The sequence below is a fragment of the Loxodonta africana genome, chromosome 4 (genome assembly GCF_030014295.1).
Source record: "Loxodonta africana isolate mLoxAfr1 chromosome 4, mLoxAfr1.hap2, whole genome shotgun sequence".
Lineage (NCBI taxonomy): Eukaryota > Metazoa > Chordata > Mammalia > Proboscidea > Elephantidae > Loxodonta > Loxodonta africana.
In genome coordinates this window covers 17970596-17997642 of record NC_087345.1, presented here as the reverse complement: position 1 = coordinate 17997642, position 27047 = coordinate 17970596, and the positions used below count along the sequence as shown (strand labels likewise).

Here is a 27047-nt window from a genome sequence, read left to right as displayed (position 1 = left end):
TAAGAAAAAAGTTAATTTGTAAAGATAAAATATTCTCCTAGGTAAAGAGAATACCTGAACGTAAATTAAGCAAACTGTCTTAAGACACATCAAGACAGATTCTTAGAAGTTAATGAAAGTTCACCAGTGTACACAAGAATGACGTTCTGCTGAAGGTGATGTGTAGTCTCTTACCATTTGCATATGGTGTGACCATCTTCTTATTGGTCATTACACGTGCGGTAGCGTTATTCACCTGAAAATAAAAAGTAGAAGGAAGGGGCAGGGAAGAAGTAGACCATATTAGGGAACATGAAGTTGCTCATCCAATAACACAATACTTAGTTTAAAATGTAAATTTCAGAGAGCATTGATTTAAATAATTAAAATAGCAATATAAAATACTAATATATAGTGCTTCAATTAAAGTCTTATTAAATGAGGCTAACAAGAGTAAAATGCAGTTTCTTGATCGCCAAAGGAAAACTAGGGCTGCTTTACCACCCAGTACTCCAATGGAAAAATATATTTGCAAGTTCTCTGGAGATCTCTTCAACAGAGAAGTCTCTCCATTAAGAAAAAAATGAAAAAAAGTAAATAGGAAACAACTCTATTTATACATGAACTCTGAAGTTCGTTAATAAATCAGAGGCTTGTCACATGGGTCATGAAATAGATTTTTAGGAAGATAAGAAAATACATCCACTGATTTCGTCTGTTCTAATGTTCAGCATTTGTTGATGAACCATAGTTTGTGTAAGATTTTACTGTTTGAGGTTGTAAACAAATACAGGAACTTAGATTCCTATGATGATAGTCTCCAGAACCATTCTGAATTTTCTAGACTAAATGGTCTTCATTTAAGAACAAAGTTTTCAGAAGGCCTTTAAAAGTAAGTACTTAAAAGTGCTGAGAAAACAAAGTTATTTCTCTTTTTTTAATGGTGTTCTCCACCCTCGTTAAAGAAATGCATAATTTAAAGCATTCTTGGTGCTTGAGCAAGTAGGTACTTATTACCAAGATGGTGCTGATGAGGAAAAGAGAGATGGAGCTCAGAAGCCAGGGTCCTGCCAACGAGTGTCAGAACCAGACTCAAAGTCGCACCGTAGAAATCAGTTACAGGCTGTATTGTCAGGTCATAAAACAGGCTAATTTAAAAAATAATTCTAACATATATAACCATGACTTATTTTGCCTCTTGGAATTTACATTGTGTCAAATTTGCATAGTGATAAATTTGCTTTATGGAAAGCCTAATTTTAAGAACAATTGGAACTAAAAAAAAGTCTGAATACGTCTTTTAGGACTTTTTAGTAATAATCCACCTCTGTGAAAAGAATGTGAAACTCCATTTACTCGAGTTTGACTCACCAAATAATATAAACATTTCACATTTAAAAAGAAAGAATGGGATACAACAATGATGAGACTGAGAGCATGCAGTTAAAAAAACACACACACACAAATAAAGAAAAAACAATCAATTTTGGAAAGAAGGGAGAAAGTGAGGAGCGAGGTTCTGACCGACAACGATTAGAATGGAGCAAGAGCTTAAACCAGCTACTAGAGCAGAATGCAACCAAGCACTTAAAAGGAAAAATGGCCAGAACCAATCAGAAACCACCAGTCAGCAAAAGAGACCAACAGCTGCATATTGATGGGTAAGGAAGAACAGGGCAAAGGAATGGGGCAGGAATGTGGGTAAAGAGAAAAATAAGATAAGGGACAAGAAAAGAGAAAGGAAGGGGGTCACGGGCAGGAAAGAGAGCTGTCAAGAGCAAAGAAAGAACAGTCACAGCTACCAACGGAAGGTCTGGGAAAGAGGAAAAGTAGGAAAGGAAGTAGGGATAGGAAGTGCATTAATAAGACCAGCCAAACTAGAGTTGAGTAACTCTGAGTAAGATGTGCAAGGGGGAAAAAAATCACCATGAAGTCAGTAATCAAACAGCTCAGACCGCTACCAAACAGTATGTACATCCAAAGTCCAGGCGGCATTACTCAACAGCGTTGAAAATAAAAGGGGGGAAAGGAGGAGGGAGAGGAACAACAAGTCAAATCACATTTTGTAGTGTTAATGTGAGATGGCAGATGGACTTTTTTCTTTCTTATTTAATTGTTTTGTAATTACATTTTTTAAAAGCTTCTTCTCTAGTGCTTTTGTTTCACTTACCGCCAACGGGTACCATCGCCAGCATTGTGTATAGTTACCATGGAAAGAGTGAGACAAGTGAAGGGCCCTAAATGCTAAACCATTGGAAAGGGGGGGGAAAAAAAAAAGCAAAATATGCAGACATCTTACTCAAAATGGTGGCTTTTATATTTAATACTTTTTAAAAATTGGGAAAGGGGAAAGGAGCCAGTTAACCTTCACTGTGTTGTTAAAAAGGGCTGGTGAAAACCAGGTGGCTGACTCCATCATGCTAATATTACATTTGTGAGCCAGCCAGCAAACCCTTTGAAGGATTTTATCTGTAAAAATTTCAGAATTAACCCCTGAAATTCTTGATATTTAAATATACCAAGAAACTACATGAGCTTTGGATTCTTTCCTCCCTCCCCACAACCTTTGCCATTTCCTGCTCCTTGCCTACCACACGCACATGGAGGCGAACTGGCCTCCCAAGAGAAAGGATATTGGCTGGCCCACTGATTCATTACAGGACACAATGTTATGAACTGGACAGTTTTTAGACATTTTTTTCAGTTAGTTTTGTTTAGGCCTGATCATAGGAATTCAGAGTCTAGCAAACTGAAGCAAAGGAAAAAAACCAAGAGCAGAAGGATGAACATTTTGAGGAAGAAAAAAGTAAATAAAAATAAATAAGCACACGCACGCACACACACAAAAATAAAAATTAAAACCCCCAAACAACCAAAAAATGAGGGGGAGGAGGACAGAAATGTTAACTTTTATACATTTTAGTGCAAGAAGGTGAAGGACAGACACCAACACAAATACACGTGTGCGCGTACACACACACACACACAAGACAGGGTTCCAAATGTGAAATAAGTGAGGCAATACACAAAAAAAGAAATAAAATATAAACCAGAAATTGAATTATTGAAGACATGCACCTCGATTTTACGGCCCTCTACCACGGTGCCGTGTAATTTCTCCCTGGCCCTGTCTGCATCAGCACTATTCTCGAAAGTTACGAACCCGAATCCCTGCATGCAGCGGGAGAAGGGGGGAAAACATGCACATCGTTATATTGAAATACTGATCTCTTGGTAAATAGAGAAAAAATATCACAGCATGAAACTGACATCAGCAACAACTCAGCAATACTCTCCCAAAGTCACATTTTTGGTCCATGCATATTTTGTAGAGGGAAATTAAATCCAATAAAAAAAATAATAAACTATAATAATTGTAATAATAATTTAATTAACAACAATAACAGTAATAAGATGAAACAATGCATGTGAGGCCAGACCAAAATTAAGGTATAGAGCTACTCAGGTCAAACTAGTCAATTAAGAATCTGAGTATTTTTCAATGTCCTACCTTCCTTTCTTAATCCCTGTTGTTAATGTGTATGTCCCTTTATGTAATGCTAAAATATATTTAAGTTGACCCACTAACACTCCAAGTACATTATTCCCCAGTGACTTCAACATGAAATCTGATATTTAAGTGTAATCAATGTAGGAGATTTTTCAGGGGGTCTAATTTTTTAATCATTTCAGCCCCCACTTTGCTCATTGCTTCTATCACTACTAATTCCTCTGGGAGCAGAATAATTTAAGGCACAGTGGTAATGTATACTTCTGTTAAGTACCGCGTGTAGAAACAGAGCACACTCCTGTTCTTCTAAGCAAATGAAAATATCATTAACCAGCGTTCAGTCCAACAATGATTTTTTTTCAATGCCAACTTTAAATGACCAGGTTGGCTGCTGTAGTTGTTAGCTGCCATCAAATTGGCCCCCAACTCACGGGGACCTTATGCACAACAGAATAAAACAATGCCAGCCCTGAGCCATTCCCATGATCAGTTGTGTACTGGACTGTAGCGATCCATAGAGTTTTCACTGGCTGATTTTGCCAGGCCTTTCTATGTAGTCTGTCTTAGTCTGGAAGCTCTGTTGAAGCCTGTTCAGCATCATAGCAACACAAAAGCCTCCACTGGTGGATGTGTGGTGACTGCCTTGTGGTACACTGGCTGGGAATCGAACCTGGATCTTCCACATGGAAGGCGAGAGTTCTACCACTGACCCACCATTGCCCCTGACCAGACTGGCATTTATAGTAAAAATATGTTTGGCTGAATTTCAGAAAATTACTAACCCTAGTTTGTCTAAATTATAAATTTGCTGATGCCTATATCTGATGCTAAATGTATTAGTAATGTTCTATATATACAAAAAATGGAAGAGTAAACAGGTAAACGGAATGAGATCTAGTTTAGTGACATCAATTATATAGTATTCGATAGGAAAAGAATATCAGAAAACAGCAATATAGTTGTTAGCCTGAGTTAGGATTACTTTGTCTCCTGTAGATGCTGTAAAAAAAAAAAAAAAAAAAAAAGGTGGGGGGGGTGGGGAGAGCTCTAATTCTTTTCATTAGGTAGACAAAGCCGGAGGCCAGTGAGTTCACCCATTTTACTCCTGTGTTCTCATCCTATCTGAAAAGGCTGTCTGGGTCAGAATCATACATCAATTTCAACATGAGCAGGATTTACTATATACTTCTATGACAATTTCATAAGGTATCACGTCAACTTTATTCTAGGTGCTTTATCATTATCTCTTCACTCTACAACTCTAATTTTACAAATAATTTTCTCAAGCTATTTCTTCATCTGTAGAGTGGTAAATTCTTAGGTTTTCTAGGAATGTCCTCATTTCCCAATAGCTTCATTGTCCTAGCATTCTTTGACTATTCCATTGTAGGGTGACTTGGAACCTTTTATTTTTAACTGAAGTTTTGGTTTGCCAAATTACTCTTATACATACAAAATGTGTTTTTAATTGAGATGGCAAACAAGGTACATTGTTCAATAAAAAGATTTTATAAGACCAACACTCATTTTTCTGAAGGATCTGATTACTCGTCATTCTAAAGGACCATACGGTTCGGCGACTTTCCGTGGTAGATTCCAGTGGACTGTCTCTATCCATAATTTGGATATCACCACAAATGACTCTCTAAAATGCAATGCTAAGCTGAAAGAACTTTTATAATATACATTGCTTGCAATGGAATACTACGGATGATTTTAGTTAGCAGTCCTTCCTAAAGAATGTGTAAATATGTTGAAAATAACAATGGGAACACATTTTCAGACAGAAATTTTGGCATCAACATGTTATAAAGCCACTCGGACACCTCAAGGTATACAAGGACAAGTTATTAATAAATTACACCATTTGTCATCTACACTAGTATCTGCTGAAGAAGCCAGTTCTCCAATACTGCAGAATCCTCCAACAGGAAAGTTAAGCCTTTTAAGAAAGGTTACAGATAGTTTTTATGTCACATTTTAGAAGCATTATACTTTGTATTCCAAGTGATCTATCTCACAGCCTTATTTTTTTTTTATTGTGCTTTAAGTGAAAGTTTACAAATCAAGTCAGTCTCTCACACAAAAATTTATATACACCTTGCTATATACTCCTAGTTGCTCTCCCCCACCTGAGACAGCACACTCCTCTCCACCCTCTATTCCCATGTCCATTCGGCCAGCTTCTGTCCCCCTCTGCCTTCTCACCTCACCTCCAGACAGGAGCTACCCACATAGTCTCATGTGTCTACTTGATTCAAGAAGCTTACTCCTCACCAGTAGCATTTTCTACCTCATAGTCCAGTCCAATCCCTGCCTGAAGAGTTGGCTTTGGGAACGGTTCCTGTTTTGGGCTAACAGAAGGTCTGGGGACCATGACCTCCAGGGTCCTTCTAGTCTCAGTCAGACCATTAAGTCTGGTCTTTTTACGAGAATTTGAGGTCTGCATCCCACTGCTCTCCTGCTCCCTCAGGGGTTCTCTGTTGTGTTCCCTGTCAGGGCAGTCATTGGTTATAGCCAGGCACAATCTAGTTCTTCTGGTCTCAGGGTGATGTAGTTTCTGATTTATGTGGCCCTTTCTGTCTCTTGGGCTATAATTACCTTGTCTCTTTGGTGTTCTTCATTCTCCTTTGCCCAGGTTGGTTGAGACTCATTGATGCATCTTAGATGGCCGCTTGCTAGCGTTTAAGACCTCAGATGCCACTCACCAAAGTGGAATGCAGAATGTTTTCTTAATAGATTTTATCATGCGAATTGACCTAGATGTCCCCTGAAACCATAGTCCCCAAACCCCCACCCCTGCTACTCTGGCCTTCGGTTTATTCAACAATCTTCTTTGCTTTTGGTTTAGTCCAGTTGTGCTGACCTCTCCTGTATTGTGTACTGTCTTTCCCTTCATCTGATACAGTTCTTGTCTACTATCTAATTAGTGAATACCCCTCTTCCTCCCTCCTCCCGCTCTGGTAACCATCAAAGAATATTTTCTTCTCTGTTTCAACTATTTCTTGAGTTCTTATAATAGTGGTCTCATACAATATTTGTCGTTTTGCAACTGACTGATTTCACCCAGCATAATGCCTTCCAGATTCCTCCATATTATGAAATGTTTCACAGATTCATCATAGTTCTTTACCGATGTGTAGTATTCCACGGAGTGAATATACCATAATTTATTTATCCATTCATCCATTGATGGGCACCTTGGTTGCTTCCACCTTTTTGCTATTGTAAACAGTCAACGCCTTATTAACTTAAACTAATATATTATAAACAAATAGTTGAATGGCAAGTTATATGGAGACTAATGCCTTGGGTTATCTTAGCTTTATGACTATAAACCAAACCAAACCCAGGGCCGTCGAGTCGATTCCGATTCATTTAGGACTATATCTATATACACATACACACATACTTTTTTGTCTTGTCAATACAACCATGGGATAAAAAGGATCTGTTGGTTTCATTTTAAAGGTAAAGAAATTGAGTCAAACTGAGGTTGAGTACCCAAGGATACACAGCTAATGGTGAGGAAATGAGAAAATCATCAGTCCTACGTAAAATCCTCCTAGTTTTCTTTTTTATATCTAGTTGCTAAACATTTTCTATGACCCTCCTTTCTGGGAAGTGTTGATGGAACATCTGTGACACAAAATCTCATCTGAAAGAATGAATAATGGTGTCATAAACACAGACATTTTATAGTCAACAAATGACAAAGTTTAGCATAAATGTCTGCTTGTGTGAGATTTTCTCAACAATAACTTTAATATTCTGGAACAAAATTTCCTTTTCAAAGGTTTTAAAAGTGTTTTATAAGGAGGTGCTTATATGCCAATAAAAATGCTAATCAAGATACCAGACAAATCAAAATAAAGCAATCTCCATAGGCATCATTACCTAGGGTAAAAGGAGGAAGAAAGCCTTGTTGATGCTTTGAGACTTTCTGATGATACATAAAGGTAAGAGGCAGAATAACAGCCTCCCAAATTCTCCATGTCTTAATCCCTAGAGCTCTGTGAATATGTTACCTTACATGGCAAAAGGGATTTTGCAGATGTGATTAAGCTAATGATTTTGAGAAGGAAAGATTATCCTGGATTATCTGGGTGGGTCCAATGTAATGACAAGCGTGCTTATAAGAGGGAGGCAGGAGGGTCAGGATCATAGTGATACAGCCTGAGAAAGATCTGACCAACCAATGAGGCTCTGAAGATGGAAGAGGGTCGTGGGCCAAGGAATGCGGTAGCCTCTGCTGTTAAGTGCTGTCGAGTCGATTCTGACCCATAGAGACCCTATATGACAGGGCAGAACTGCCCCACAGGGTTTTCTAGGCCGTAACCTTTACAGGAGCAGATTGCCAGGTCTTTCTCCCACAGAGCTGCTAGGAGGGTTTGAACAGCCAACCTTTTGGTTAACAGTTGAGCACCTAAACATCGTGCCAGCAGGGCTCCTTGCAGCAGCCCCTAAAAGCTTGAAAAGGCAAGGAAATGGATTATCCCTTACCAAGCCTGCTGCTGTCGAGTAGATTCCAACTCACAGAGACCCTATAGGACAGAGTAGAATTGCCCCAATAGGGTTTCCAAGGCTGTGATCTTTAGGGACGCAGACTGCAACATCCTTCTCCTGACAAGAGCTAGTGGGTTCGAACCACTGACCTTTCAGTTAGCAGCCCAGCACTTAACCTTTGTGCCACCAAGGCTTCTTGATTATCCCTTAAAATCCATTGCTGTCGAGTCAATTCTGACTCCCAGCAACCATATAGGACAGAGAAGAACTGCTCCATAGGGTTTCCAAGGAGCGGCTGGTGGATTGGATCTGCCAACCTCTTGGTTAGTTGCCTGAGCTCTTAACCACTACGCCAAGGCTCCCTTATTAGAGCCTACTGAAGGAACACAGCCCTTGATTTTGGCCTATTGAGACCCACTGTAGACTTCTGACTTCTAGAACTGTAAGATAATACATCAGTGTTATTTTAAGCCACCAAATTTGTGATAACTTGTTCAAAAGCAATAGAAACCTAACACGTACCTCTCAGAACTGAAGTCCAGGGTTAGAAAAATGAGAAATACAACTAGCATTTTTAGAGTATTATTCTTATTTAGTTTTGTCTCATACTGAATCTTTTAAAAGATGATCTACCACAACCCAACTTCGTGCTTGCTTATCTAGCACATTTACAGTTCAGTTGCAAGAATATTAACTCAAAGATTTAATTTTTTTATAATGTATTGTTTCTTCAATAAAATTTAGCATTTTAAAAAATGCACCAGGAACTGTGCTGAAGATCTTCACACAGATTATTCAAGTTTTAAAAGTTACCAATAGGAAAGCACGCTTGTATGAAATGTTCGTTCTCAGAAACCTAGCTCACAGTAAACTTGGTCATTCTGATCTCTTACTTTGAAAAAAAAAGTTAATAAAATTATGTGAGTAACACATTTTCCTTAGAACTGCTTTTAAAAAAATAATGTATCAGACAGGGAAACAAAATAACCAGTCTGAATAGGTACAAAGTCACACTGAGATTTAACCTCAAATTCTCCATAAGAGGTACGTAAGACGATAGAAAACTTCTGTTATCTAAACTCTCATGGACAAAAAACAGATATACAAAAAGCTTTTATTTTTCATTTAAAAAACTGATGTTTAGATAATTTTGTCTACACGAGCACTGCCTAAGAGAAATACAGAGTGAGTCGCATATATAATTTATAATTTTCTAGTAGCTACATTAAAAAAGTAGAAACAGGTAAAATTAATTTTAATAATACATGTTATTTAATCCAACATATATAACGTATTACCATTTCAACATGGCAATATAAAGACATTATTAATAAGACGTTTCACATTCTTCTTTTTGGACTAAACCTTTGAAGTGTTTTACTTTAGAGCACATGGCAGTTTGGACTCACCACATCCCAAGCGCTCAGTGTGGCCACTGCACTGAGCAGAGGAGGCCTATATGCTTTATTCTCCTACCAAAGTCCTTTTACATTAATAGCGTAAATATACCAGTGTTACATTAGTGATTTACCAGCTATCTGCCTTTTGCAAACAGAGGAATGGTGTGTTTGTTAGGTGTATGATTGTGATTAAAACTTCTAGCAAGTATGGCAGCAATTCTATCACCAGGCTTGACATCCATTTTTAATCAAGGGCATATAGAAGCCGAGTAACTGTCACCTTTTTAGTCTGGCCTCAGACTGCAACAAATGACAAGCAATAAAATGAGCATTGTAAAAAAATATTTTTATTTGTATAATCTTTGAATTTTTCCATCTCAGAAGAATGAGAAAGAAAATTTACCATGTAACTTTTAAGGGAGAAATCAAAAGCAGACGGTTCTCCTGGGTATGGCCAGAACACAGAAATTAAAAAATAAAGAAAAGAAAAATAAAACTAAAACCCATAAAATGGTAACCAAAGAAAAATAAACTAAGCCCTTTGGAAATCCATGCACTGTTAATTCCATTTTAAGCATAATGAAAAACATTTTACTTCAGTATTACCTATCAAATATTACTGAAAATCACCAAGGCCTACTTAGCTCGACTTCAAAGAAAGTATTTTGACCATATTAAATAATGAAGTTTCCCTTTGCAGGAAATCAAAGGCTAGAGAGACAGGCTGGAATTACAGCACACGACTTATGTGCACGGATCAGGAACAGAGGTTTATCTTCCCTAACTCCAGCCGCACGTAAGCCCAACCTAAACCCAGAGCCCTATCATTCCAGATATCCACCTGAGAGAAATAATGAGAACACATTAAGTAAAGCTTTGCTAGAAACAGTCAAGGAGATCACTGTAGCTGTGCTCTGTTCTGCAGCCCCTCGGTGGGCTTAATGCCCAGCACTGACCGAAGGGAGTATATCTACATACTCAGAACTTATAATGCACGTCCCTTCAAGGGACAACTATAATATCAAAACTATTTTGATGAAATCTTATGGAAAACATTAATATTAGACTCTGTGTATTTATTTAACTATTAACCTGTAACCTAACCTAACCTGTTGCCGTCGAGTTGATTCTGGCTCATAGCGACCCTACAGGACAGAGTAGAACTGCCCCATAGGGCTTCCAAGGAGTGCCTGATGGATTTGAACTGCCAGCCATTTGGTTAGTGGCTGTAGTTCTTAACCACTACGCCACCAGGGTTTCCATTTAACTGCTAGCTTGATAATTTGTACAAACTGTTGTGGGGCTGGGTACAGTGAAGAGGATAGTGAAAAGTCTGAAGTTCAATAATGGAATAAACTTTTGAAGAGCAGCAAGCACTTGGCCACTACAAGAGCCTACCAGAGAATGCACAACAAAGGATACGAGGGATCAAAGGAGGTGACGATTATTTAGTGTTCTGTTTAAGATTCAAAAGGAACAAAAAGACTAGAAGGAAAACCACAGAATATGAGTAGTGGTTGGCTGTGTTTAGTGAAAATTTTTTCCTTTTTTTCTACTTTTCATTAAGTACCATACTTTAGTTTTATCATGGTTTTTAAAAAGGTGCTTTTAAAAAGCTATTACTTAAATGACCTACAAGGAGAGTGACAATATAATTTACTGTTCAAACTGGGATGCTCTGAGGGAGAAAGAGGACATTATTAATAATTATGCTAAGATAACAGGCATAAACAGGGACTATCCTGGATAACCCAGGTCACGGCAACTCTACCTATAACCTATTTCCTTATTATTTGTGTTAACACTCCGTCATATCTGGTAGAATCAACAAAGCTATACATACTCATATCATCATTTTCTAGATTCCACTTGAGTAAACTAGTTAATTTTTTGGCAGGGGCATTATTTCTCATCATAGCCTAATTGTGCATTTTCAAAAGGGTAGTCTCTCTTTGTTCCCGTTAATCACAGAAAACTAGACACAGCTGAGTTCTTTTTGTGTTTTTACAAAGGAGTGGGGAGTAAAAAGACTTTTTTTTTAAATCACATGAAATAATTCAAATTTATATGCATGTATGTCTGTGCATGTGATAATAAGTATTCATTCCATAATCTAGGTAAGCCAAATCCGGAGCATGAAAGTCAAGAAAGGAAAGCAACAACAAAGAAACAACTACTTCCTGGAGCAGAGAAATTCTACTTTACGGGCAAAGCTGGTAAAGGTGGACAACGTGGGCAAGGACGGGGTGGCAGTGTTAACAGTGTCACTTATGTTTTCAAATGGGTATATTCTACAGTGCTGGGTCCACAGTCCCACTGTTCAAAATAAGATAGGATAAAGAGCTGCTTTTTGGGTGAAGCAATTCGGTTAAACACTGTTTTACATGTAAGCAGTGCTTATCTCAGAATTATTCTGAGACTAGTTTTTTCATCTCTGCTACCCAAAAAAAAAAAAAAAAAAAAATTCAATAAAACTAATTTCTACATAGAGAAGCACATTGTTCAAAAGCCTGAGCAACTCTTAACTAAACAACAGGACCACACATGTCTCCTTTTTCTTTGGTTCCTTTCAAGGCACATAATTTTGCAGTCAACCTCAACTACAAAAGAAATGAGAAACTAAACTTAATTCACAAAAAGAAGAGTGCTCATTAATTTATCTTAGGTGGATCCCAGAAAAGACATCTATGGGTCTGACTCTAAAATAAGCCTCTATTAACTAGCCTCACAGAGCAGTTCCAGGGGACCTCATTCTAGCAAAGAACTTCAGGTAACAGTTAAAAAGGTAAAGGACAAAGACAAGGTTTTCTGTAAGTTCTTGCAGACAGGTCCAGAGCAATTCTGAAATCTGTGCTTTGTTTTTAGGACATTTACCTATCAGTACATAGTCTGTGGACCCTTTAGCAGCCCAATGGAAAAAATGGGCAGTGAGGATCCGGCATCAAGCTGAGAGAGGCACATATGCTCTTAAGATTCCCCAAAGAGAAAAGGAAGGCTTGTGTCATTATTTTAAAATGAAAATTACAGGGAGAAGCAATTGATCAAATAAATTTTAAAAAGTTTTGGTAATAGGCAAATCCTTGAAGTCAATGAAAGAAGCCTTAAGAAAGATCCTTTCCTTTGCTTCACAATAATTCAATAAAATTGTTTTCTTGGTAAGGAGCAAGTCCTCAATGCCTGATGAAATGATATTGGGCTTCCAGTCGTTAAGAGTCTGGTTAAAAATAAGTGCATACACTGCTACTTTAGATAAACCATATAGTTAAATAATCTTCATGTATTCATTCCACATTCTTGCGCTTCCCATCTCTAAACCGCTGTCATTTTCCCACCTTGTAGCTAAGAAGATCACAAAAAATAAAAGCAAACTACACAACAAAGGAACTATACAATAAACAGTCTTACTGGTTGCAGTCTGAATAGAGTTCACTTTAAAAATACTTACCAAGTTAAGTGCTGGAGAAAGTTCTGTATAAGCATAGTGATCATTTTTGTTTTAACTGAAAACTGGAAGCTTAGAGTATAATTACCTCGTTAAGCGTTAACAAATAACTATTATAGTTGGAATTAAACATTTTAGTGTTGATACATCCTATAGGGAAAGGGAATCACGATCAGGAGCATACAACAGTGCATACCTTTGTCCTAGCACAGATGGGGCAGGAGGCATAGACAACAGTGCATGTGGGCTATCAACCCTCAAAGGGTGGTGAATTTGGAGTGGGAAATTGAAGAGGGTAAATCTTAGCCCATTTATTAGCTTTACTTAGCTTTTCTCAAATTCTTAAATGACATTCTTAGGACATTTAGTCACAGCCAAGAGCTGTTTTCACAGTTCAGCAGAGATGACCAAATTAAAGTTAATTTAAAAATTACTTCATTGTAAAAGTTTCAGCAGAACTGAACATAGTTAAGGTCAATATTTACAGGCTTGGACACAGCTGATTGTTTCGGTGGGGTGGATTTCACCTGCTCAGGAGGAAGAATTCTTTCAAAGAAAACTACCCAAAATCCAGTTCATCAAATATTTTTTCCCACCACCATTCCCTCATTCCTAAAAACACTGTGGCTTATTTTAGTACATAAAAAGTCATATAGGTTGGGAACTTAAAATATTAAAACAAATTAATAGAGAAAAGTAATTTTAATGAAAAATGTCAGTTCTTCCGTAGACTACCTTCAGAAGAGGGTACAGACATCAAATTGGACACTGTCACTTTCATTCTTATGGAAAAACAGAAACTCACTGTATTTGTAATTGAAGCAACTCTACATCCTGAAGCTTCTCTAACTGGGTATAACTTTAAGGAGAGACGGGTCAAATTCACTGTATTCAAACCTAGTTAAATTTGTACAAAAGAGACAGCAAGTCATCTGAATAAATGAAATATTAAATTTGTTCAAAGGATGTTATTTTTAAGTTTGGTTTAAGAAAACTGAATTGTTCTGATAGAGGTCCTAAGAGAATTTCATTTTTTTCAGCCTTTTCTACCCTCCTTTAAAATAAGAAAGCTTGGGCTAAACTTAGGTCTGATAAAGGACTGGTATCTCCTACCTTATCTTCCCTACTGCCACATCCTCTCCTAAAATGTCTCTTGCTCCTATTCTTCCAATTATTTAAGTATTAGGATAAGGTTTGGCTGTGGGATTGCTTATTTTTAGACACAATTTAAGCCAAGCAAGATACCTGGCATACTTTTTTGCAGGCTTAAAACACAGCTTACATTTTCTGAATATTTACTATTTAAAATAAAACTAAACTAAAAAAGAAACCAAGCACACTGGATAGTGAAATGGAGCTTACCTTAGAGCCACGTTCGTTAAAAATTATTTCTACATCTAGGATTTTGCCAAACTGCTGCAGAGACAAAACAAAGACATTTATTTATGGTCAATACACACTGAAGGCTGTTCTTCCTCTCCCTTCTTTTAATTTATGCAAGTAAACCATATTTATTATACAAAAACTAGAAAATAAAGACACACAAAAAAGGAAAAGGGACAGAAAAAAAGATCATCTGCAACCCCACCATCTTCACATTTTGTACACAGTCTTCTTAAATTTTCTTACGCATTTATACATACACCAATCAGACACATAAATATCAGATATATACATACACATATATGTATCAGATAAACTCCACATATTGTTTATAACTTACCTTTTTTTTAAAACTTAATACTATATCTTTTTTTTAATACTACATCATGAACAAGTTTTCAACTCAGTAAATATGCATCTGTGTTATCATTTCTATAGGCTACATGATAGCCCATTATATTTCTTTTTGGACATTAGGGATGATTCCATTTATTGGTCACTTTAGTATTTCTGCAATGAACATGAAGAATATTTTTTCAAAACAACTTTGCTTAGTAATTTTAAAAATATTTTAACATTTGGAAAAACAACTAAAGCTAAAGATACCAGGAAGGTATAAACTACTGTTACGTAGGTCAACAGCTGATTAAAGGTCATACACAGAACAGTTATTACTAGGAGGGGCGGCTACCTAGACAGTGACAAAACTGTTTAAATCAATACTTGGATGAAGTGAACTGAAGGTATGCATAATCAATCTCCAGGTATCTTGCTGGCTCACACTTTCCTCTGCGTGTTAGCCTCATATACCCAATTACCTGTTTCGCTTGGATTTCAAATCAGACTTTGGGAAATGTGAAAAATAAAAAGAACAAAAGAGAAGCCATGCTTTCTTACTGGTTTGAATCCTTACTATCCTTACTAAAAGGCATATACTGAAAGAGCTCCAGCTTCCTAGAGTAAAACATCTGGGTTTGACTCCAGCTTCAGGATCTAATTGAAAATTAGAAAAATCAAGGAATGAGAAATATGTCTTATTTTATGTAGGAGGGCATTTTATTTCTACGTCTACCTTGTAAAAATAAGACTTGTACAGTGCTTCAGAGTTTTGTTTTCTTTTACATTTTCTAAGGTATCCTTATAACATCCTCCTAGGCAAGGGATGTCCTTCCTCTTCTGGTTAAGGAAAGTAAGGCTGAAAGAGGCTATTTGTCAAGTTTAAGGAGCTAATCAAAGAAGAGCATAAAGTCTCCTGCTCTTTAACAACGCTACTGCCTTTCTCTGGAAGAGGGAAGCAGACAGAACAACCAGGAATTCCTTGCAAGGGAAATCTATTTCTTTTGCACTTTGTCCCTTATGGAAGGGCATAATACATATCAAGAAATCACTCATTAACAAGCCTAGGCAGATCTTCAATGGAGACTATTTTTCTGACTCAAGAGACAGCACACCTCCCCGAGAGATGAGAATGGACCCCATTTTCACAGACCTCCAGAGACAAAAATTCCACACTATCTCTGATCATCCAGTAGTGAATCTACTAACTCCTGCTCTCAGGAAGTTTCTTCTTCCATGTAAGCTAAGTCCCTTACGCTGCCCTTTATGTTTTCTGTTGCTCTTTTCTGTAGAGATGAAGAATAGCTAGCTATCATTTTATGTGTAACAGCTACTCAAATACTTCAAGAACATCATTACATTTCTACCTTGGCCTTAAAATGCATCCAGGTAGTCCACCAGAAGTGATAAAATTTTGTTCCAGTGTCTTGTCACCATGAAGCGGCCACGGCCCAGATTTTAAAAAGGGTGTTTGTTTTTCTAGCATAGCATAGTCAACAATTAGGACTTACTTCCCAAAAGCTGTTCACTTTCCAAGAACTTAAATCCTTGCTATTACACTTTCTGTTTTCATGACAGAAATTTTAAGAGGAAATAAACAGCTGAACCCTCCACAAGCCAACCTTTATAAACCAGGTAGACACTGGTCTTGACACTATTGAGTATGAGCATGGAAACACACAAACAAAAAAAACGCTGAGGTATGGCCACCTGCTTTCACAGATACCATTTAATTCATAACACTCCGAAAGGTAGGAATTGCCATTCTTATTTTTACGGAAATGAAATTCAAGTTCACAGAGGTTAAATGACTTTCCCAAGGTCACATACGAGTAGAATATGAACCCTGGCTCTTTGATGCTCAAATCCACACACTTTCTACCTTTTTTTTTTTTTAATTGTGCTTTAAGTGAGCATACACTTCCCACTTCACTGGGCCACCTCGAAACATGTATTCTCTACATTATGTATCTTCTTAGACATTGCAAAAGGTGGAGGACAGGGCTGTAACAGCGATCCCTGAGCTTTGTCCCTCTGGTCCTATGGTGGAGGAGGATAAGGCAATACTGTATTGGGCTTGTATGGAAGGCAAAGAAACAACCAAGAATGTTACCGAATGAATAAGCTGTGGTCTCCAAGCTTATCTGTTCATTAGAATCATCTGGGGGAATCTTATAAAAATGCCCAAGCCCCACTCCAGACCAATTAAGTCACAGTGTTTGGGTATAGGACACGGGCATCAGTATTTTTAAGCTCCTGAGGTGACTTCTAATGTGCAGACAAGTTTAGGAATTACTACTCTTAAAAAAATGCTTATGTTGGCTCTTCTAGGTGAAACTAAGCATGTTATTAATACATTTACTAAGTTTGGTGTGAGAGTCGGGCAACCAACTCATCCTGGTTTGTCAGGGACTTTCCTGGTTTTAGCACTGAAAGTCCCACATCCCAAGAAGCCCCTCAGTCCCAGGGAAATACGACACATGATTGTCCTATGTCTGTGAGAACCTGCAAAACTTACTCTAATGTCTAGAGTGGACCAGGTGATAGAAAAAGGTATCTAAAGACTGATGAGCATACCAATATACCTCTGGATCTTTCTCCATCTATCTGTAGTTTTATTCTAAAGCGCTAATGGCTAATAACACATCTGATGGATTAAATTATATTTCAATTTAAAATCTGTAAGAAGCCTTCAGAGACTTACCCCAAACATCTGTCGGAGGTCAGGGTCCCGGAAGCGGAAAGGAATATTAGAGACGTGCAGCCGTTTAGGGGTAGATTTACTCTCTGAATTTTCACTACTTTGTGTCTGTGACTGCTGGCCGTCTGTCTGTGCTCCCCCTTCTGTCTGCTAAACAAAGGAACAAACAACAGTGAATGAAAAATAACTACAATTACTCCACAAGTATTATGTATAACAATTAAAGCCCTCCCTCATTCCAACCATTCTCAAACAGTATGTTTGTAAGCAAAATTATAGCTGTCCCTTCAAAGAGAGAAAAAAAAGATGTCATCTATGTTCAAAATGCTATAATCTACAAGCAAAATGTAGATCTTTTGACTATTTAGACAGCACATTTAAGTGCTACGACTGCTAACCTAAAGGTCGGCAGTTCAAATCCACCAGGCGCTCCTTGGAAACTCTATGGGGCAGTTCTACTCTGTCCTATACGGTCGCTGTGAGTCAGAGTCGACTCGACAGGAACGGGTTTTTTAGTTTTATTAGCAAAATGGGAGACAAGGGACACAGAAAGACTGAGCGAGGGGCCCGAGATCACAAGGAAATACATTAGGATAACTGAAGATGTAAGAACAGTATCTTTATTCTTAGACTTCTAGTAGAGCTTTCTATTTCTGAAGTATTTCTATTTAGAAAATGAAAATCCTGTAGTACCTAGTTGTAAGAAGTAAGTGTGTTTTTGGCCTATCATCTCAGGTTTTCTCAAAGAAATGAAATAAGGGAGTATTTTTATGTTTCATTCTATTAGTTTCAGAGTTTAGGACTGCTGTGTTGCCAACGTATTATAATATTTATGAAGAGGAGACATCTCGTGACAATTGGCAGTTTGTTTGAAGCTGCTTACTCTGGAACCAATCTCTACTCCCCAGAATTAATGCAACTCCAGCTAACTTTAGCACAGGGGAACCCTCTTTTTGCAGCAGGGAGCAAACTTGGGTTTCACATCAGAAACTAACAGTTCGAAAGGCTTTTATGGACCCTGACTAATCTACTACTCAACACGTAAATGCTGGACATGTATATATTTATATACATATATGAGCGAGTGTAGGTGTGCATTTTTAATCCTGCATCTCTCTTGCAGCATCCCAGACGTGTGTCCATCTAAATTTTTTCCCTCTAAAAACAAACAAAACCAAACTCGTTACAGTCCAGTCAATTTCGACTCACAGAGATCCTACAGGACAGAGTAGAACTGGCCTGTAGGGTTTCCAAGGAGCGGCTGGTGGATTTGAACCATCAACCTGTCGGTTAGCAGCTGAGCTCTTAACACTGCACCACCAGGGTTCCAATTTTTTCCCCTACACCCCCGAAAGTTGCTATGTGAGAAACATTTCTGACAAATATCTAACAGGTGTGATGTAGTCTAGGCATGCAAAAAAAAATTTATTTGAAGTATTCATGTGGCAATTTAAAACCCTTATGTTTTTACTACTCCCTGTGAAGTGCATGTCAAACTGGATGGCTTGCTGAACAGATTAAACCTTTTAACACAGGAGTGGAACTTACTGTTCTTATTATCTCAATTGAGACAGAACTGAGTCCCTAACGGATTCTTGACTCAAGGTTCTGGCTACAAGAAATGGAATCAGAGATACTTCTGGCTTAAGAGATGTTAGCAACCATCTTGAAGGGAAATTTGAGACTTCAAAATATAGAGGATAATCAGGAACAAATTCCAAATAAATACCAGCTTCTTAAACGACAATCCAAGTGATGGCAGCATTTTATTTCATGCCATTCAGGCCTTGCAGATGGCCTAAATGTGCACTGATTCATGCAATATAAAAATAGCAGAAAAGGGAAGAGCTATGAAGCAATGTTCTTCGAAAGTGTAAGGTTTTCAATCACCAATCTGAGCACAATGTAGACTTAACAAAACAAATTCCACTGATAGTTGAAACTCACTAAGTTACTAAAACAGCAACATGGATAACAACATGCCATCAAAACAATAAGCAGTAATTACAACTGATGCTCATTCAAGCATCTTCAAACGTGCTTCTCACATCTCACAGCTGGATCCCAGGCAACTCTTCTCAAACTTGAAAACCATATCTGATCTGTGAGATGACAATGTGCCACCCTGAGAAAAGCGAAAAAGGTGGGATTCTACAAGCTCTAAACCACAGATTTATATATAACACACATGTAGTCCAGCTAAGCTGAAATAGTGTACGTGAGGTGAAAGGATAAATGAAAACTCATGACGAGTTCAAGTTCGCAGGCTGAGGTGCTGACATGCTCCTGTTGAGAGTTCTCCGCTGCCCTGAAGACACAGTTCGGAGGGCAGAAGCCAGACTGGTTCATTTTCCAGCCCTGAAGTGAACATCTACATTTTTTTTTAACAGTTTGAAATATTTAGTTCAAGGGATACTCGGCAAGTGGAAAATGTGAACTATCATTTCCAAAACTCTCACAGCTTCTGATTTAATACAAATTTTAAAACTGAAGGATAACCTACCAATAAAATGCACAAATCACAGGAATACAGGTGAATGAATTTTTGCCAAGTAAATATACCCACGTAGCCATCAAATTAGATCAAGACATAGAACTTCAGGAGCCTCCTCAAGTCCCACTCTGGTCACCATCTCCCTGCCAAAAGGTCACCACTATCCTGACTTTTAACTCCACAGACAAGTTTTGCCACTTTTGAACTTAGCAGCAAGGGATCATACAATATATACTCTTTCGGGTCTAACTTCTTTCACACAACAATGTATCTGTGTAATATACACATATACCCATGCTGTAATCCATCCATTCTTATTCCATTGAATAAACATACAGAATTTATTTGAACTGTTTCCGGTTTTTGACTATGAAGAAGGACATTCCTCTTACATGTTTTCTGGTGCACGGTAACAGGGATATCTAGAAATGGATTTACTGGGTCAAGAAAATATGTATGTTCAGTCTTAATAGACATTGTTAGTTTTCCAAAATGGCTGTACTAACTTACACTCCTGTCAACCAGGTAGGTGAGATATAGCTGCTCACAGTATTGTCATTTTCATTTTAACTATTCTAGTGGCAGGCAGAGGAATTTCTGAGTGGTGCAAATGGTTAAGTGCTTGACTACTACTGAAGGCTGGTGGTTCAAATCTACCCAGAGGTGCCTCAAAAGACAGGTTCAGTGATCTGCTACCAAAAGGTCACAGGCTTGAAAATCCTATGGAACAGTTCTACCCTGCACACATGGGGTCGCCATGAATTGGAATCGACTTGACTGTAACAAACAGCATTACCCTGATAATTAATGAAGTTGATTATCTTTTCACATGTTTATTGGCCATTTTGATATCCTCTTTTGTAAAATGCTTATGTAAATCCTTGGACCATCCTCGATTAGACTGACTGCCTTTTGATTACTGATTTGTAGTTTTTCTTTTTAATAAATTCTGGATTAGTCCTTTTATAGATGTATTGGAAGCAAACATCTTTCTATGTTCTGTAGTCAAGCCCTCAGATTTTTAACATAAATATTTTAATTTGCTGGTGTCATTACCTGAAATTGCTCTACCACCAAAATGGCTAATTCAAACACCCCATTTTTATCTTTTCAGTTTGCTTGCTCAAATACTCCCACCACAACAATTAGCTGACCTCTTCAAAACCTGCAAACATTGACTCCTCACTTCCCTATCTCTGAGGCTTTATCTGTATCCCTTTCTATCCAACTCGGGTTTCAGAACCTATCATTTCAATGACTCTCCTTGGTTAAAACTGCCTACAAAAACTGCAACCCTGAATGAACCCCACCACCAATTTTATATAAGCCCGAACCCAGGCCAGTAACTGTTGCTAGAGGAAAATTATTCAACGGCGCTGCTGAATAGCACAACAGATGCATGGTCACCAACCTAAAAAGGGCTCTCAATATTGGCCAGCAATCTTATCAAGCATCTCCAGTCAATTAATGTTCCTACTTTCTACAAATACTTTTTCAAACTTGCTTTTACCTACTTCAAACCCCAGATCCTTCCTTCTTTCCACTTACACAATTTTTTGAAAAATGGGAGTTTCCTGTAAACAGCAACAATTTATTGAGTATATGCTTTATGCCAGACCCTGATCTAGAGCTTTTAATAACAATAATTTAAATAGTGTTTACTAGTTGCCAGGCCCTGATGTAATTTTACAAATTTTACTTCTTTCAACAATCCTAAGCAGTAAGTCCTGTTTTTCAGCCCCATTTTTCAGTTGAGGAGCCTGAGGGATAGAAAGACTGCAAGGATTTGAAGCCAGGCAATATGCTGGCTCCAGAGTACATGTTCTTTTTTTAAATATTTTTTCAGAGTATATATTCTTAGCCACTGTATTACATTGTACTTTGTTGCTGTTAGGTGCTGTCGAGTCGGTTCTGACTCATAGCGACCCTATGTACAACAGAATGAAACAATGCTCGATCCTGTGCCATCCTCACAATCGTTGTGCTTGAGCCCATTGTTGGCAGCCACTGTGCTAATTCATCTCATTGACGGTCTTCCTCTTTTTCGCTGACTCTCTACTTTATCAAGAATGATGTCCTTCTCCAGAGACTGATCCTTCCTGATAGCACGTCCAAAGTATGTGAGGTAAACTCCTGCCGTTCTTGCTTCTAAGGAACATTCTGGCTGTACTTTTTCCAAGACAGATTTGTTTGTTCTACTGGCAGTCCATGGTATAGTCAATATTCTTTGCCAACATCTTAATTCAAAGGTGCCAATTTGTATGTATCATTTTCTTCGATCCTCATATTAACACTATGAGGAAGGTATTATTATCCCCAATTGACAGAGAAAGAAACGAAGGCATAGAGAGGTTAAGTTAGCTGCCCAAGGTCACATAGTAAAGGGCTCAATAGAAATTCAAAACTCGGCAGTCCGACTTCATATGCTATACCACCTCCCTTCTAGCACTACATCTATCCTCTCCTTTTCTTCCCATTAGAATGGAGAGCACTTGTGGATCCCATTCTCTCTCATCTTCTCAGGTCCCTGATCTGGAGGAACAATGGTTCTCCTGGGATGGGAGTAAGGCATGGGTTAAGAGACAGGGGAGGCTACTGAAGAGATGACACGTGTTTTATCTTGAGAGAAGACAAAGAGGAGGTCAGCTATGAAGGGGAAGAAAAGGGAGAGAAAAGAGTATCAGCAAAGGCACAATGAATTTTACTTAGGAAAAAAGCCAGAGGACTACACAGCTGATACTCAAAGGGGCTGAAAAGTCGATTTCTGTACATAGTGGAGGATTCCCTGGGTGGGGCAAACAGTTAAGTGGTTGACTATTGGCCAAAAGGTTGGCAGTTCGAACCCACCCAGAGATGCTTCTGAAGACTGGCCTGGTGATCTGATTCCAAAAGGTCATAGCCTTGAAAACCCTGTGGAGCACAGTTCTACTCTGCACACAGAGGGTCACCATGAGTCGGAATCGACTTGACTGCAAGCAACAACAGCAAACATAGTGGAAACAAAAATATATAATATTGGTCAAGCTATATGGAGTGTAATTAGATGAAATCAGATTTCCCATTTAGCTTTCTCTATTTCTAAGCTTATCCCAACACCAAAAAAACAAACAAACAACAACAAAAAAACCAAATCCGTTGCTGTTGAGTTGATTCCGACACACAGCAACCCTATATCCCAACAGAGACTATTAATTGTTAAATAGACAAATCAAAGAGAAAAAATAAAAAGGGTTTTTAGGCTTTCACTCTGTGAAAAGTAGACAGGAAAATGTTCTCAGAAAAATCTCGGTCAATTCAGCGTTGGTTTACTTTATTTTCTACTGTTAGCTGCTGAGCAACTTTAAAGACAACCTCCTAAGGGCTCTGTTTTTCCCTTCTGTGGTCATTCCCTGGCCTGATTTATTCACTGGGCAGGGAATGAAACAGAAGAGACTGGAGTCTGTTTACTGACAGTTTACAGCAAGGACTGGCAGCAGCATTGCTCTAATGTGATCATGTGACTAAAGCCTATACATCCACCTTTCAAACAACCTGTCTTCCCAAGTGAGGTCTAGCTTATCTAGCATTGCAGAGGAGCCTGGGACTTTTTTTTTTTTTAATTGTTCCTTAGGTGAAAGTTTACAGCTTAAGTGAGTTTCTCGTTCAAAAATTTATACACACATTATTTTGGGACATTGTTTATAATCCCTGCAATGTGACAGCACTCACCCCTTTCCACCCTGGGTTCCCCCTCTCCATTTGTCCGGTTTTCCGTCCCTTTCTGCCTCTGGTCTTGCCTGAAGGCAGGAGTTGCCCACTTGGTCTCGTATATTTGATTGAACTAAGAAGCACGTTCCTTGTACGTGTTGTTTGTTTTATAGGCAGTCTGACAAGTGGGGAGCCCCGACTTTTTACATTTAATAGCAAATGAGATTTTTAAGTTGTAAAATCTCTCTAGAAATGAGGATTGAAAGCGTTTTTTGATGACTCAAAACTTTTAGAATCCTTTTAAGTAGAGAAGTAGATTCATTTTTCTGACTTTACTATGAAACAAGAGAACTATTTATACATTCATTGTGAACAAATGTTCTGACAGTGTCTGAAAGAGTACTCTGCAATACAAGATGAAGCATCAATTTCCAACTCTCTACCATAACAAGACTTAATACATAATCTGAGATACTAAGGAATCTCTTGATGAATTCAGGAATAATATTTTGGTTTATGGATTATTCATTTTATTCAATATTTATTTCTTCTCTTGCTTTTCTTCTGTGGGAGTCACTTCTTATTTTTACCTCTGTGAGACTGAAGGAAAAGAAAAGGAAATGAGGACATTCAATCTAGCACAGTAAATTTTTTTTGAGATCATTCCATTTTAATGATAGTTTGGCTGGGTATAGATTTCTAGGTTGGAAAGAAAATTCCTAGAGAATTTTGAAGGTAACTCTCAATCGTCTTCTAGCATCCAGTGCTGCTGTTGAGAAATCTGAAGTCAACATGATTCCTGCACCTTTGCGTGTAACTTTTTTCTGACTTTCTGGCATGTGGGATCATGCAATTATCTCTGGTGTTCTAAAATTTTACAGTGATGTGCCTTTGTATAGACTTATTTTACTTTCACTGATTTTGTAAGCATTCCGTGGTCTCTTTCAATTTAGAAATTAATATCCTTCAGTTCTGGGGAATTTTCCTGAATTATTTCACTGATGATTCTCCCTTTCTGGATCTTGCATTATTAGATACTGGATTTTCTGGGCTGGTCCTCTAAATTTCTTATCTTTTCTCTAGTATTTTCCATTTCTTTGCCCTTTGGTGCTATTTTCTGGGATATAGGTTCCAGAAACCTTATCTGAAACCTTTGGGACCAAATGTATACCAGGTTTCAGAATTTTAAGGATTTTAGAAAGGCAATATGGTGCATAACTCATACTGTAGCACCTTCATTGAGACCTGGGGCAGCGATTTTTTTTCTTTTTGCATTATGTATGCATATTCAAATAAATGGAATTCATAATGACTACAAATAGGTTGTCAGTTTTGCTCCAAACTTATTAAAAAATCACTTGACTTTCAGAACTTTGTGTATATTGGAATTGTAGGTAAGACACTATAGACTTTTATTTCTTCAATTTCATATTCTAGCCCTTCAATAAATTTTTTTCATTTTATTGTCATGTATTTAATTTCAAGGGCATATTTTCTTCTCTGGATTCTGCCCACTCCCACCCCCCCAAAACTAGCATCCCATCTTATTTAGTGGGTATGTTAGCTTTTCTTATCTCTCTGAGGATATAAAAGATCATTTTGGTAATTAAGGGAGAGGGAGTGGTTCCCACTTCCTGCATGATCTTTTACCCCTCAAATTTCTTCTTGGTTGTCTATCGTCCATGTTGTAGGCTTTCCTTGGGTATCCAGTAATCCTTAGTCGTTTGTTCATGATTATGAATTGAGGGGGAAGAGTAGATAAAAAACTGACTAGAAGTTCTGAGTGAGTGGGGTGGGGGGCTAGATGACTTTGTGATTCATTCTACGTTAAGTTGGGTAAACCCCCAACTTATATGTCTTTAAGTCTTTCCTTCAGAGAGGACTCTTCCAATACTCTAACTGGTATTACCAGTTTCTGGAACTCTTAACGTTTTTGTGGTGTAAACTGAATTATTTCTCAGCTGTCTCCTATTACTGGCTTAGAGATCAGCTCATTTGTATTTGTTAAGTTAGCTACTAATTGGCCATCTGTTTTTCAGCTTCCAAAATTATGGTATAGTCTCTTCTGGTCTTCTGTTTTGGCAGGTTTATATTTCTAAAAACATACAGACACAAAAACTACCTATTGCAGTTTTAGAGCAATTTCACGAGGAAGCAAATTAGATGTGTGTATTCCAAAGTAACCTGGAACCAATAATACGTGTTTAATAAAATCTCATAGTATTGTATGTATATATTTTACTTGGGCAACATGGTCTATGCTTGTTTTCAGCTGACTCGTAAAAAATATTTTGGGAGATATTGCTTGTTTTCAAAATAAGCATCTTTGTACCTCAAGTGAATGAGAGCCTTTTCCAATGTTTACATAAAAAGCTGGGGTAGAACAAGCAGCTTCTCTCAGAAATGAAACATAGGGCATGAAGCACTCACTGATGAAGATCAAAGACCACAGCCTTCAGTATGGATTACAGCTCAATAAAGAAAAAAAAAAATCCTCACAACTGGACCAATGAGCAACATCATGATAAATGGAGAAAAGAATGAAGTTGTCAATCAATACCCATGGAAGCAGCAGTCAAGAAATGAAAAGATGCATTGCACTGGGCCAATCTGCTGCAAAAGACCTCTTTAAAGTGTTGGAAAGCAAAGATGTCACCTTGAAAACTAAGGTGCACCTGACCTAAGCCATGGTGTTTTCAATTGCTTCATATGCATCTTTTTTTTCATATGCATGCGAAAGCTAGACAATGAATAAGGAAGACCAGAGAAGAATTGATGCCTTTGAGAATGCTCCTTGAAGAAAGGATGGTGAGACTGTGTCTTACATACTTTAGACATGTTGTCAGGAAGGATCAGTCCCTGGAAAAGGACATCATGCTTGGTAAGGTACAGGTCAGCGGAAAAGAGGAAGTCCCTCAACGAGATGGACTGACACAGTGGCTCCAACAATGGGCTCAAGCATAACAACGATTGTTAATGATGGCACAGGACTGGGCAGTGTTTCGTTCTGTTGTGCATAGGGTCGCTATGAGTCGGAACCAACTGGACGGCACCTGGCAACAACAGTCCCTGAAGAAGGACATCACGCTTGGTGAAGCAGGGGGTCAGCGAAAAAGAGGAAGACCCCCAACGAAATAAACCGACACAGTGGCTGCAACAATGGGCTAAGGCATAACAACAACTGTGAGGATGGTGCAGGAGCAGGCAGTGTTTCATTCTGTTGCCCAAAGGGTTGCTATCAGTCAGAACTGACTGGATGGCACCTAACAACATCAAGTCTACATACACAATTTTTTTTTTCTTTTTCTGTTCTTTAGAGCCTAGAACTACTTCAGATGGAAGCTGAGGATGATTAAAAATATTCTGGAATAAAGAAAAATGACAAGTAACTGTGAGACAGGATTGGATTTTGGAACCAGAAAAGGATGTTAGTAGAAGAGCTGGTGCAATTCCAGTAAAGTCTATATTTTACCTAACATATTGTAACAAAGCTTCTCGTAACATAGTTCTGAAAACTGTACTACAGTTATGTGAGGGTGTTAACATTAGGGGAAGTTGAGTGAAGAGTACCAGGTACTTTCTGTACTATTTTTGCAATTTCACTACAA

General features: G+C 38.0%; 1 protein-coding gene across 6 annotated transcripts in view; it reads right to left on the bottom strand.

The window, feature by feature from the left end:
- The window catches only part of RBFOX2 (RNA binding fox-1 homolog 2), a 336178-nt gene that overhangs the window by 26144 nt on the left and 282987 nt on the right, over window positions 1–27047 (bottom strand). For 2 of the 6 annotated variants that reach the window (XM_023559959.2, XM_023559962.2), the window contains exons 4-7: window positions 17262–17408; window positions 14201–14254; window positions 3058–3150; window positions 175–235 (exon numbers count right to left, since the gene is read on the bottom strand). In XM_023559959.2, coding sequence (XP_023415727.2) covers window positions 175–235; window positions 3058–3150; window positions 14201–14254; window positions 17262–17408 — 355 coding nt within the window. The remainder of the gene's footprint in view (window positions 1–174; window positions 236–3057; window positions 3151–14200; window positions 14255–17261; window positions 17409–27047) is intronic. The other 4 variants (XM_023559965.2, XM_010599342.3, XM_064283633.1 and 1 more) reach the window with 3 other exon arrangements.